This window comes from Sparus aurata, chromosome 3, assembly GCF_900880675.1.
Source record: "Sparus aurata chromosome 3, fSpaAur1.1, whole genome shotgun sequence".
Lineage (NCBI taxonomy): Eukaryota > Metazoa > Chordata > Actinopteri > Spariformes > Sparidae > Sparus > Sparus aurata.
In genome coordinates, this window is record NC_044189.1 from 3,325,234 (window position 1) to 3,339,414 (window position 14,181).

Here is a 14,181-nt window from a genome sequence, read left to right on the forward strand (position 1 = left end):
ATTTAATCCAAAAAGTTCTGCTTATTTTACTTTTAGTAAAACAGGGATTGAAACATTCTTCTGTCTGTAGATGCTAACCTCTGCTGAAATACTTCAGTTCTACAGTTTAATAACATGTGGAAACTAAAATTATTAATGTGTTTTTAATCTTCTACCATTTTCATAGAAACCCCAAAAATAACTACATAAAGTATAAACTGAATCTGTAAAACACCTGGTTTCATTCAAGTTATAACATTTATTTATCATGTCAATATGAGATTTTAGTCATGTTTTGTGTTTTATATTACAACAAAAAAAGAATTATGATTAAAACAAAAACATTTCTGCAGTATGAAATTCTGCAACACTTTTATCATTTGCTTTTTCCATCCTTCATTCATCTCTGTGGCTGAAGCTTTTAGCAGAAGCTACATGTACATATTTTGTAATTTGAATTTTTTGATCACACTCTTTTTATTTCTCTCTGTGTAGATGATATCACGCTGTTCTTTTCAGATTTAGGAAATATTTTTCTAAATATTCTAGGTTTATTTAAAAAGTAATGGATTTCCTTTGGATAAAGTTAAAAACAACAAGTCTTTATCATTATCTCACAGCAGTAATAAGAGATTGGAGGATTTTAATTAAAATGTCCGTCCCATTACTTTTGTGTCAGTTTTATTATTACAGACAATTTTGCAGCAACTATTAAAGAAAAAATGTTTTGGTACTCCTGAGGGTATTTTATTGATTCTGAAAACAAGCCATGAAGTCATATTGCCATCACTGGTTTGTACTCATTAAATCAAAATTATGAGTTTTGTCTGAGTTTACAACCTCCTTTAATATTCAGTGTATTTGGCTGCACATGATGTATGTCAAACATTAGTTTTAAAATCATCAGAGCTCAGTTTGTCTCTGGATTTAATAAAGTCACTGACACCATGAAGATAAAATCATTCACACACTTTCATGATAATAAACATGAAAACAGCTTCTTTGATCACGTCTTTATTATGTGGAAACAGTGAAATAATATTGAGACGCAACAACAAGCTGGTAAATATTGCTGTTGAAACATGTCAGATGAAAGAGAGAGATAGTTACAGAGTGCAGACTGAGAGCAGTAGCAGAGTAAAACCAGCAGCAGAGTCCCAGTGAGTCAGGTCAGGACTGGGAACACTGGTCTCTCCTCAGTGTCTCTGAGACTGGAGTCTGGGAGCCCTGGGTGGCCTCACAGGTCACAGAGCCCACCTTCCTCCACTGGTCTGCAGGGAGCCTCAGGGTGCTGCTCCAGCTGTAGCGGCCGTCCTTCTCCAGCACCCCGGGGCTCCTGCTCTGCTCCCAGCTGCTGCTGCTGCTGCTGCCGTCCACTTTCCAGGACAGACTCCAGTCTGAGGGGAAGCCCTTGTTGGCCAGATACATGAGCGTGGCCTTCCCCTGCTGCAGCTCCTCACTGGAGGGGGGCAGCACCGTCAGGGTGGGGACGACTCGACCCACTGCAGAGAGAGAGATTAATAAAGTTTATATGAGCTCAACTAAACTCCATCCTGTTGGCTGCAGCAGAGGAGCTTCTAGTTCTGTTGGTCTTCCTCAGATTGAATGAAACTGATCTTGAATGTTTCACTTCCCTCTCTGAGCTCAGTAACCATGGCAACAGACAGGCATCAGTGCTGAACCATGACGACAGACAGGTTTCAGTACTAAAGATAAAAGGTTCAAACTGGCACGATGTAAATCTTATGCATACTTTATAATTAATAAACTTAACATTCAGAGGTTCATGGTGAAACACACATGGAAGATTGTGAGACTTTTAGTGTTTTAACTCTCTTAAGTATTTCTAGTCTCGAGCCAAAACCTCATAAATGTTCAAATGTGTTTGTTCTCTTCATGTCAGCAGAAATCATCACTGAACAGTCAGGCTTCATTACTGAAACATTCAGATTCATTCTGTTAAATACTCAACTACTTTTTAACTCATGAAAAAAATTGTGGACTGACTTTAAAATAGTTTGTCCGGGAGAAACATGGTGTAATACACATGCACATTAAACACTGAATCTAAAGTTATTGACAGAATTATTGAGTCTGAATATTTAAACTTAACCTTTTAAACATATTTTCTTCATACAGAGTAATGTTGAGTTGTTTTCTATCAAAGACTGATCAGAATGTGAAAATTACAGATAAAGTTTGAGAGGAGTGGATTTCAGTCGAGTTAATGACACTGTGAAGCCTTCAAGAATTATTCAAATATTTCACATTTCAAATGTAACCCTGTTAAAAAGATAAATAAATAAATAGTGGAAAAAGAAGCACTCAATTTATTTATTTTTGTTATTTGTTTCATTTCTTTTTCTCTGTAATAAGTGTATATTTTTGTTTAAAAAGAATATAAGAGTAATATTTAAAAGTGAAAATATGTATTGGTTTTAGTTTTGTTACCTGAGAAAATCCCATGAGAGAGCGGGGCGAGAGGTCAGAGGGATGCGGAAGTGAGAAAAGAAGGAGAGACCAGCGAGTAGCTGCGTGGCGGAGCTGCGCTCTGGCCGGAAAATAAAAGACGTTAATAAAGACGCTGGTTAATGAGAGTACAGGAGACAATCGGCCAGAGAGTCTCATTGTGACTGTCCGTTGAACTTAACCTGTTCTCGAGTTGAAAGGAGGCGGACTCCGGACATTAATGTTCCCCGAGGATTACAGCTAAAGTTAGCATACCTCATGCTAGCTTGCCTGACGGCCTTCACGGAAGAGAGCTAACGCAGCACTCCCATAAGTGAAGTTGACGTTCACATGCTGTGGGAACACACCTGCTGGAGAGACCGTGTGTGACTGTCTATCACAGACATCATTGGGGTTGGAGTGACTCGTCTGCGGCCTACGTCCAAGCAACCCGCTGGCGGACCAGATGGACCAGGACGACGCCATTACAACGAGGTCATTAGCAACGGTGTTTCTTTGTTTTCGTCCTGCGCATGGCGCAAGGCAGCCATGTTGGATTAAAGGCCCATTTATACCCAACGGAAAAACGGATAAGGACCCTTTCGTCCGTATCCGGAGGTCGTTTCATCCATCAGTGGATCCGTTGCCTCTGAGCTTATGAATCCGGAGTGCTCCGGACGAAACGGAGCAATACCACCAGAAATCGTGGGGGGCAGTATAGAGTCAGAAGTCACTCCATTGCGAACATCGACGAAGAAGAGAGAAGTTGCCGGAAATTCAAAGAAGAAGAGAGTACAACAACATTGGTCATTTAAAAATGGCGCAAAATTTGGAGGAGGAGGTTTGTGAGCTGGTGAGAGGATATATACATCTGTACGATGCCACAGTGCCGGGCTACCGCGACAAACAGCGCTGTAGAAACAGCTGGGAAGAAATTGCTAGTGCTGTAGGATTGCCTGTAAAAACAGTACAAAATAAATGGTGTCTCGCCAGGGACAGATATGTCCGAGCCCACAACAAGGCTCAGACGTCAAAAAAGAGCGGAGATGCTGCCGGGGGACCTGAGCATCCTGTCCTGCAGCGTTTGGCGTGGCTGAAAGGTCACGTCAGACACCGAACTACATCGTCTAATTTTGATGTAAGTGTATTGTATTTATTTATTCATGATACTTTTCTTATTTTGTCAATAAAATTCAGATCGTCCAGCAGTATGTATAATCTTTCTATGTTTGTCCTACATCATCTTTATCTCCAAATGTATTATTCCTGTACTTTTTTTTGGTTATTCACTTCATATACTGTTTATGTTACGCAAAGTATTGTTTCATTATGTCTAACTGTGACTTAAAAACAATGCGCTTCCAAAATCAGTACCATTCATAACCTATCAATCTCCATAAGTTAAAAATGGCAAAACTCGAACCCCTACCAAATTAACCCAAATATGTCTTTTTTATGTCTCATACTCATGAAAAATATTATATAACAATTTTGTACTTCTATTATAGACTCAAGACCAAGCTGAGGAGGAGGAGGAGGGTGTTTCACCGTCGGCAGGGCTTGGAGTTGCATCACCACCACCAACTGATGTGGGAAGCACCCCCCTTCTCAGAGCCACCAGTCTGGAGCCTCAAAGAGGAGGAGGAAGAATCCACAGGTGGATTCGGTTAATGCAGCATTGCTGGGAAGGCTGGAGGAGTTGTGACGTGAGGCGCAGCAAAATAAAAATGTTTTCAGCACTTTCACCACGTACCTTAACAGTTTTCTTAAAGAGCTTCCTGCAGCAGATGCCAAGAAACTGATGAAAGAGATTCAGCAGCTAATGCTGACATATCAATAAAAAATTAGACTAGGACACATAATATAGATGTTTTTGTTCAGATTAACTGTTCCTCATCTATATTTAAGACCCCTGAATGTTGTTCATGAATTGAATTTTTGAATGTTTTTTTTTACTGCGTTTATCTGTTTTACTGTTAAGTGCCGTTAAGTGCCCTTGCTACTGTTGCACTTTAGTGCTAAAAATAAATAAATTAGCACTCTAATAACATTTGTTGTTGTTATTTGCTGTATTTATGGTTATAAAAATGCAGTATTTTATTTTAATACAAAAGATAGCAGATCTCATTGACACAGAGTTAAAAACTAAAAGTAAAAAGGGACCTCAAGGTGCATCATCACATATATACAACTGTAGATTTAAAAACTGAAAGAAAAGAGGGATGTTACATACCTATGTTACATTGTATAGGGCACCACGTCTGACATGCCTATCTGCCAGTCGATCCTGCCTTGATCTGTTTGGAAGTACTCTTTAAAGATCTCCCTGACAACCATGCCATCCTGGGTGGCTCTTGCGGCTGTGATGCGACGGGTGCTGATGAGGTTGGTGTCTCCCCGAACCACCTGCCTCCACTCACCAGGTGCACCATCCCTGTTGACCATTCCTGGTGGTATGTAGCGATTCTGTTCGGGCAGGGATTGGTCTCCTTTGGACAGAAAATTGTGAAGAGCCACACAAGCCTTCTCGACATCTTCAGCTGTGTCGATGCAGCACTCCATAGCCCTTCCCAGTATCCGCCACCTGGCAGCAAGAATGCCAAAGGCATTTTCGATCACTCTCCTTGCTCTTGAGTGCCGCTGGTTGTATACCTTTTTTTCCTGAGACAGTTGGTGAGATCCTATTAACAGAATATCATTATTGTTAGAAATTATATTTCCAGAGGATAAACAGTAAGACAATACACTAGTTAACAACATTTTAATGTTGTAATGGTAAAAAAAAAGAAAAGATATTAGAAAGGCTACTTCACTCACTTACCTGGGTATGGGCTCATGAGGTTGATTTTCTGTGGGAATGCCTCATCAGCCACAAAAACAGGCGGTGTCAAAACACCTGTCCCAGGCAGAGGAGCGTGTGACGGCAGAGGGAGCCGTCCCTGAATTAGCTGCTTTCCGAACTGGGTACGGTTGAAGACACCAGCGTCGCTCTCTCTGACGAAGGCTCCGATGTCCACAAAGGTGAAGCAGTAGTTGGCGTCACAGGAAGCCATCAAAACAAAACTGAAAAAGCCTTTGTAATTAAAAAAGCTGCTGCCACTGTTGGCTGGCGCTTTGACGCGGACGTGCTTCCCGTCGATGGCTCCGACGCAATTTGGGAAATCCTACTGCGTCCAAAAGCCCTCCCGGATGGCCTCCCATTGATTGCCCTTTGGGAACTTCACCTCCTCCCTCAGCGCAGTCCACACAGCCTGACACACCTCTCTGATTATTTTCGAGACCATAGCAGTTCCCAGCTTGTAGCTGGCTGCCAGGGCTTGTTGGCTGATCCCTGCTGCCAGATAGCGTAAGGTCACAGCCAGTCGCTCAGCTTCGCTCACGGGCGCTCTGTGGGATGCGGCGTGATTGATTATTGGGGCTACCCGGCGTAGCAAGACGTCAAATGAAGCGGCGGACATGCGAAAGTATTGGAAGTGCCCTTCGTCGTCAAGTTCTCTCATCGGCAGAACCAAAGCAATAAACTCGCCATTTAAGTACCGATTCTCATTTAGTGGCCGCACATGCCACCGCCGCGTCCGTTTTTTGTTCCTTTTTGCCTGTTTCTCAATAAAGACAGTAAAATAACCTCCTCTACTGAAGCCATGCTATTATTTTTATGATGTTGGTGCCAGTAATGACAGCGTCGTTGACATGACAACCCTGTGACATAGCAACAGTTGCCATGTCAACGGCCCTGTCATTTATGACACGACACTGCCCTCTAGAGGATAAGTTGTGTTATGTCGAAAAAAATGCTGAAACCGGACGGAGATATGTAGGCCAGTAGCGGAGAGAACGTTTGGTACGGACGGACGGAATTCGTCCGGATCCGGAGGCATAAAGCCAGCTTAAGACTGCACCCAAACGACATCTCAGGCCTGCAACGATCCTCTCATTGGGTACCCATTTTATTTTCATTTGAGTAGTTAGAGTGCCAGCTTTAGGTGTTTTGAGTGTTTGTTGGTGATTTTGAGTAATTCACTAGAGACATTGAAGAGACAATTTTGGTTTATTGAAACAGTCAAAGACATTTTTTATTTTGGGTTATTGACTGAAACTTACCTGAAATATCAGGACTTGGAAGTGCTTTATTATTTTTTTTAGTTTATTTTTCCATGATTTAAATATTGTTTCGTTGCTAAAGCATTTACTAAAGTAAATAATTAAATATTTACCTGTGGCTATTTCTTCATCTTTGAAGACGTAGTGTGGTTTATACTTGTATGTCATCTAAGAGTGCTGAAGGCTGAGAGTTATCAGTTGAGGAAGAAAATTCATTGATTAAATGTCACGTGCTGTAGTGGTTGAAACACATTAGTAAAAATAAGACTCAGCTAGTGAAAAAAAAACCTTTTAATCAGTTACCATAGTATAAATATCAGTGGATAACAAACAAGGTGTTACAGTGTACTTACCTTATTGCGTTAATTAGCTAAGAGGTTGTGTGAGGGACCAGAGTGATCTCCCCACAAAAAGGGGATCAGGGCAAGCCAGACTCAGATGGTGGAGGTGGAAAACAGAGCCAGCAAAGCGTCAGGTGCCAAAAGAACAGGCTTTTTATTTTACAACAAAAACCCAATAAAAATACACACAAACTCTGAGGACAAAGTCAGGCAAACAAAAATGGCAGGAACATAGCCTCACACCAGGCTACTTCCACTCAGAGCCCCAGAGAGCTGAATGAAGATCCTTTAAATAACGCAGCCTGCTAAGCCCAATTGGGGCAAACCATTAATGAGGGGGAACACCAAAATCATAGTGGTCCACCCATGACATTATATACATAAATATATCCCAGAACAAACAATAAAAAATCCCCTTGTGACACAGACAATATTTAACCTGACAAACCAACCTCTCTGCATAAGAATCACACAAACCAATATATAATAACAAAACAAACACCCCTGGGCGACATGGGCTATGCCCCCCTTGCCCCTCGCTCGATAAAGACCGCCCCTGCAGCGGCGCGCGCTTCCGCCGAGGAGCAGTGGATCCAGACCGGGAGTGGAGGTGAATATGCTGAATGTACGTGAATGTCTGCAGGACCAGAGTCTTTACCAGTGAACAGATGAAGAGCGGGACGAGTAGTGGGTACCTCATTACACGCCAGGATGATAGAGAGGAGTGAAAAACTGTCACAGGTGAGTTGTGGGTGTGGTGAATGCGAGCCACGGCGCACTGCGTTCCCGACGCCGGTCCCGGCTCACGCCACATACGATAACCCCGCACGGCCCAATACACACATTTCATAACCGTACACATCAATATAACATTCTCATAGAGCCCTTAGCATCATATGCGGGAGTGTGTGCGGGTGTAGGAGTGTGCGTGTGTGTGTACAAAGGTCCGAGAAAAGTATCTCTTCGCTCCCTCGTGGGCCACGCTACACATCGGCGTTTCCCCCGAGGAGACGGTGAGAAGGGGGGGTGCTCACCTTCTCACATTTCCCTCCCCCTCTGGAGTCTCGCCAACAGGGTGGCGAGACAAAAAGTCTGCCACAGTGTTCTCCTTGCCCGCCCGGTATTGCACCGTAAAGCGGTACGGCTGCAACGTCAAGAACCAGCGGGTAACCCGAGCATTGGAGTCCTTCATGCGGCCCAACCACTGCAAGGAGCGGTGGTCAGTCTCCAAGGAAAAGTCTCTACCAAGCAGGTAATATTTTAAGGTGTCCAGTGCCCACTTCACGGCCAGGCACTCCAGCTCGACTGCAGCGTACCTGGTCTCCCGGGGAAACAGTTTGCGGCTAATGTAAGCCACAGGCTTCTTATTGTCCCCCTCACCTTGAAGTAGCACTGCCCCAAGACCAACACCAGAGGCATCAGTCTGGACAGTAAAGGGCTGTCCAAAATCAGGGCTCTGGAGCACTGGGTCCTTGCAGAGCGCCCCCCTCAAGTCCACGAGCGCCTGCTCCTGCTCCCTCCCCCACTGGACCTGGGAGGAGCCCGATTTCCGGGTCAAGTCTAACAAAGGTGCCGCTCGACGGGCAAAGTACGGCACAAACCGGCGGTACCAACCCACCAGTCCCAGGAACGACCGGACATCCTTCTTGGTCCGGGGCCGTTGACAGTCCAGCACCGCCTGAACTTTGTCTTTCTGTGGCCGGATCACCCCCCGGCCCAGCACATGGCCAAGGTACTGCACCTCCTCCTTTGCCAGGGCGCACTTCCGCGGGTGGATGGTCCTCCCAGGTGGCACTGTACACCACCACGTCATCAAGGTACGCTGCCGCAAAAGAGTCTGTACCAGCCAACACAATGTCCATAAGTCTCTGAAAACTGGCTGGTGCCCCCTGAAGACCAAAGGGCATCACAACAAACTGAAACAGCCCCTGCGGTGTACGAAAGGCTGTGTAAGGCCTGGCCTCCTTGGTCAGAGGCACCTGCCAGTAACCCTTACACAAGTCCAACGTAGTGATATATGATGCTTTGCCAAGGCGCTCAATCAAGTCCTCCAGCCTTGGCATGGGGTAAGCATCAAAATGCGACTGGGCGTTCACCCGACGAAAGTCAATACAGAAGCGCATGGTGCCATCTTTCTTGGGCACCAGCACCACTGGGTTGCTCCATTCACTGGAGGACCTTTCAATCACCCCCAAAGACAACATTTCCTCCACCTCAGTCTTGAGGGAGGACAGGAGACGCTCTGGCACCCGGTACATCCGCTGCCTCACCGGGGTTGTGTCTTTAAGAGGGATGGAGTGCTCCACCACTGTGGTGAAGCCCGGCCTCTCCTGGAAAAGGCCAGCAGGGATGATTGCCTCCAGCTCCCTCTTCTGGCTTGAAGTCAGATGAGACATGTCCAGGGCGGCTGACTGCTGGCCTGTGGGGAAGAACTGCTCAGGACTCTCCTCCTCCTCCACCACTGCCTGCACCCTAAGCTGCAACTCTGGCTTCCTCTCATGCCACTCTTTTAGAAGATTGACATGGAAGGTTTGCCTGGGTTTTCTCCTCCCAGGAAGGTCGATCTCATAAGTGGCTGGACCCATCTTCCGCACCACCTCGTAGGGCCCCTGCCACCTGGCCAGCAGCTTGTTCTCTGAGGTGGGCAGAAGAAGCAGAACCTTCTGACCTGGTTGAAGGCTCCTCTGCCTGGCTGCCTTGTCATACCAGGACTTCTGTTGCGTCTGGGCCCGCCCCAGGTTCGTCTGCGCCAGCTCAGCCATCTCCTCCATCTTGTCCCTCATCTTCAGGACGTGGGCCAGAACGCTGCAAGTCTCGGGTGACCTGGGTCCCTCCCAGGCCTCTCTCAGGACGTCCAAGGGACCTCGAACCTGTCGACCATAAAGCAGCTCAAAAGGTGAAAAGCCCGTGGAGGCCTGGGGGACCTCAAGGTAAGCAAAGAGCAAGTAGGGCAGCCAGCGATCCCAGTCTTTCCCATTGGCAGCCACAAACTTCCTCAACATGCTTTTCAGAGTCTGGTTGTACCGCTCTACAAGGCCATCGGTCTGAGGGTGGTATGGAGTGGTTCTGATGCCCTTAATGCCTAGCAAACCGTAAACCTGCCTGAGGGTCTTGGAGAGAAAAGCAGTACCCTGGTCAGTGATGACTTCCTCTGGGATGCCCACCCTGGAGAATAGCTGCAACAAAGCCTGTGCTATGGGACGAGCAGAGATTTTGCGCAGTGGGAAGGCCTCCGGGTAACGAGTGGCATAATCACAAATTACCAGGATGTACTTGTAGCCTGTTTGAGTTCTCTCCAGGGGGCCTACAATGTCCATCGCTATGCAGGTAAAAGGTACCTCGATGATAGGAAGTGGCTGAAGGGGATAAGGGCTAGTCTTCCTGTTGCTCGTCAACTGGCATTCAGGGCAGGATTTACAATAGTTCAGCACATCACCATAGAGCCCTGGCCAATAAAACCTGGCCGCGATTCTCTCATGGCTCTTGGTGTTGCTTAGATGACCTGCCCAAGGAATCTTGTGACCCATCGCTAGCACCTGTTCCCTGAGTTCTTTGGGTACCACCAGCTGCTCAGTCCTCCCCTCTCCTGGCTGATGATACAACAGTCCATCTTTAACCACATAACTTTCCCCAGACAGAGCAGGATGGACTTCTGTTTGGACATCATCAATATGGGAGACCCTGTCAAAAGCTTTCTGCAAAGTGGGATCATCCCTCTGCAGCTGCTCAAAATGGTCTGGAACCTCCCCCCACTCATCATCTGGCTGGGTAAGTGGTAGCTCCTCATTTCTCTCTACCGTCCCGACTAGCTTATCCTGTCTGCGCTGTCTGCGGGACTTCTTACCCCTCATCCTGATGGGAGCAGAGCTGTCCTCGCTAAACAAAGGCAATTCTGCCAGTTCATTGGGCTCAGGCTCACCAGTAGACACTTCGGGCCCCTGTGCTAGGCTCTGGGACCTAGTCACCACCATACTGACTAGCTGGCTTGTTCCCACCAGCTCAGGCAACACAAGGATATCTTGGCCGATGACCACAGAATGGCTCAGTCCCTCAACCACACCCACAGTCATCTGGTAAGTCTGACCTCTGACCTCTAGGTAGACTTCAGCTACGGGGTACTCATGTTCGTCGCCATTCACACACAAAACCCTTAGTTTCCCACCCGGCACAAAGTCTCTCTTCTCCACGAGGTGGGGCTGTACTAGTGTCTGTGTGCTTCCAGTGTCCAGCAGGGCAATAGCACTCTTCCCATTAACATGGACTGATGCAGTTTGTAGCCTCCCCACAAAGCCTGTATCCCCCTCTTCTGGTCGTGGGACACAGCAATGGCTAGAGTGCTTGGGCTTCCTATTGGGACACTCTGGCTTAATGTGGCCCTCCTGATGACAGTAATAGCAAACCACTGACCCGCTGGATTTCTGTTCTGGATCTCTGGGCCTAACTGGTGGAAATGAACTCCGGGCAGGCAGTCTACTGGGCTCGCTAGTCTTTGGACCACTCCCATACCCAAACCCCTCAGACCTACCTCGTGCTGCTGGTCTGGGTTGCGCCTCCATCCGGAAGGCCTTGTGTCCACGCCGAGCCGCCATGAAGTTCTCCACCAGCTCTGCAGCCCGCTGACCATCCTGGGGATCGTGCTCCTTCACCCAGACTCTGATATCAGGGGTCAGAGTACGAAGATACTGCTCCAGGACAAGTGTCTCCGTGACCTCGTCGATCGTCTTCGTTGCTGGCCGAATCCACTTGTTGAAGAGATCCTTGAGGTGGGTGTACAGCTCACGGGGCGTCTCTCCAGGCCTGATGTCTGGCTCCCGGAACCTCCTCCGATACACCTCCTCATTTATCTCATACTTATTCAGGATGGCCTCCTTCACACGGTCATAGTCCATTGCCTGGTTCATGTCCATAGCCACATAGGCACTACGTGCTCTGCCAGACAGGTAGGGAACCAGTAACACCGCCCACTCCTGTCTTTGCCAGCGGTACGCCATGGCCAACCTCTCAAATGTGGTTAGGTATTGTTCAATGTCATCCCCCTCCTCAAACCTGGGGATTGCAGCTCTGGACCAGGTCACTGGTGCTGCTGGAGCAGGTGCCAGTCCCACTGCTGCTGGTGCCATGGCTGCCGGTGCGTCTGCGGCAGGATCTGGAGCCGCTGCTTCTACCGGGGCTGCTGGAGCACCCCCCAGTGGGAAATGGAGACCCCCTGGTTGAGGCCCGGGCGGTGGTAGAGGTGGACGCCTGCGGTCAGCATCTACATCATCCCGGAGCCGATTCAGCTGGATCTGGACACCATTCCAGCGCTGCTCCTGCTTCAGTGCCTCCCTCTCCTGGGTTTGGAGGGTCTTAACCAGGAGCTGATGCAAGTTGGCCAGGTCGCACCCCTCCGGCTGGTCTCCGCCCGATGCCTGGGCCCCGGCCTCGCCATCCGATTGCACCTCCTCTTCCTCCTCCTCTTCATCTCGGGTCAGCCTGGGGCATTCCATCCTCCCCCAGGCCCGGCCGTACCCACGGCCTCGCATCCCAGCGCGTCCTCGCCTTCCACCTCTTCTCTCCAGCTTCTCAGATGGTGCCACAGATCCCACCACTGCCACCAAATGTGAGGGACCAGAGTGATCTCCCCACAAAAAGGGGATCAGGGCAAGCCAGACTCAGATGGTGGAGGTGGAAAACAGAGCCAGCAAAGCGTCAGGTGCCAAAAGAACAGGCTTTTTATTTTACAACAAAAACCCAATAAAAATACACACAAACTCTGAGGACAAAGTCAGGCAAACAAAAATGGCAGGAACATAGCCTCACACCAGGCTACTTCCACTCAGAGCCCCAGAGAGCTGAATTAAGATCCTTTAAATAACGCAGCCTGCTAAGCCCAATTGGGGCAAACCATTAATGAGGGGGAACACCAAAATCATAGTGGTCCACCCATGACATTATATACATAAATATATCCCAGAACAAACAATACAAAATCCCCTTGTGACACAGACAATATTTAACCTGACAAACCAACCTCTCTGCATAAGAATCACACAAACCAATATATAATAACAAAACAAACACCCCTGGGCGACATGGGCTATGCCCCCCTTGCCCCTCGCTCGATAAAGACCGCCCCTGCAGCGGCGCGCGCTTCCGCCGAGGAGCAGTGGATCCAGACCGGGAGTGGAGGTGAATATGCTGAATGTACGTGAATGTCTGCAGGACCAGAGTCTTTACCAGTGAACAGATGAAGAGCGGGACGAGTAGTGGGTACCTCACTACACGCCAGGATGATAGAGAGGAGTGAAAAACTGTCACAGGTGAGTTGTGGGTGTGGTGAATGCGAGCCACGGCGACTGCGTTCCCGACGCCGGTCCCGGCTCACGCCACATACGATAACCCCGCACGGCCCAATACACACATTTCATAACCGTACACATCAATATAACATTCTCATAGAGCCCTTAGCATCATATGCGGGAGTGTGTGCGGGTGTAGGAGTGTGCGTGTGTGTGTACAAAGGTCCGAGAAAAGTCTCTCTTCGCTCCCTCGTGGGCCACGCTACACATCGGCGTTTCCCCCGAGGAGACGGTGAGAAGGGGGGGGTGCTCACCTTCTCACAGGTTGTAAGAGAAACATAATGAACTTGGGAGCGCACCTCAGTAAAATAGACCTGACATCTAGAGGGCGCTACACAAATATCAGGCAAAGTATTGCTATAGGGTCTACAGCCATGAAGTTCACATAGAAAATATAAAACATTTGTGTTATTAAAGGAGTCAAATGTACTTACAGTTAACATTCAGTCTGGTTCCTCCACCGAACGTGTACCACAGTGATACAAACTCATTGAGCCGCCGTACAAAAACCTCTGACTGTAGAGAGACACGGCTTTCTGACTTTGACACAAACACACTCAACAAACACGTTCCCAGTTTACCCAGTTTATGTTAAAGTGGCTGATTATGATGGTTTAAGTGTTAAACACAGACTCTAAATGTTTGAATATGTATTCAACGTTTTTATTGTGGAATGTCAAACTTCTACAAACAAAATTAATTTGTCTTTCAAACTAATTAAAATGAAACATTTCAAAATAAAAGCTTTTTAATAACTAACTAATTATCAGAAACGTGTGTAGCCCGGTCAAATTTAAAATAACACAGGACACAAACTAATTTACGGGATCTTTATTTCTCTGAATACTCTTTAAAAAATGAGAGTAGTATTAAATTATCTTGGATAGTTAAATTTGGTTTAGCTTTTAACAAAGATTTCATTCACAAACAAAAATGGACATCTTCAGGCATGAAGAATCTCACTTTAAGTAATA

General features: G+C 47.1%; 1 gene segment (V, D, J or C); it reads right to left on the reverse strand.

Moving 5' to 3' along the window:
* Positions 1-984: 984 nt before the first annotated feature.
* Positions 985-13,667, reverse strand: LOC115578490 (Ig kappa-b4 chain C region-like). The segment is given in 2 exon segments: positions 985-1,481; positions 13,642-13,667. A coding segment is annotated over 1 exon segment (258 nt).
* Between the last annotated feature and the right edge of the window lie 514 nt (positions 13,668-14,181).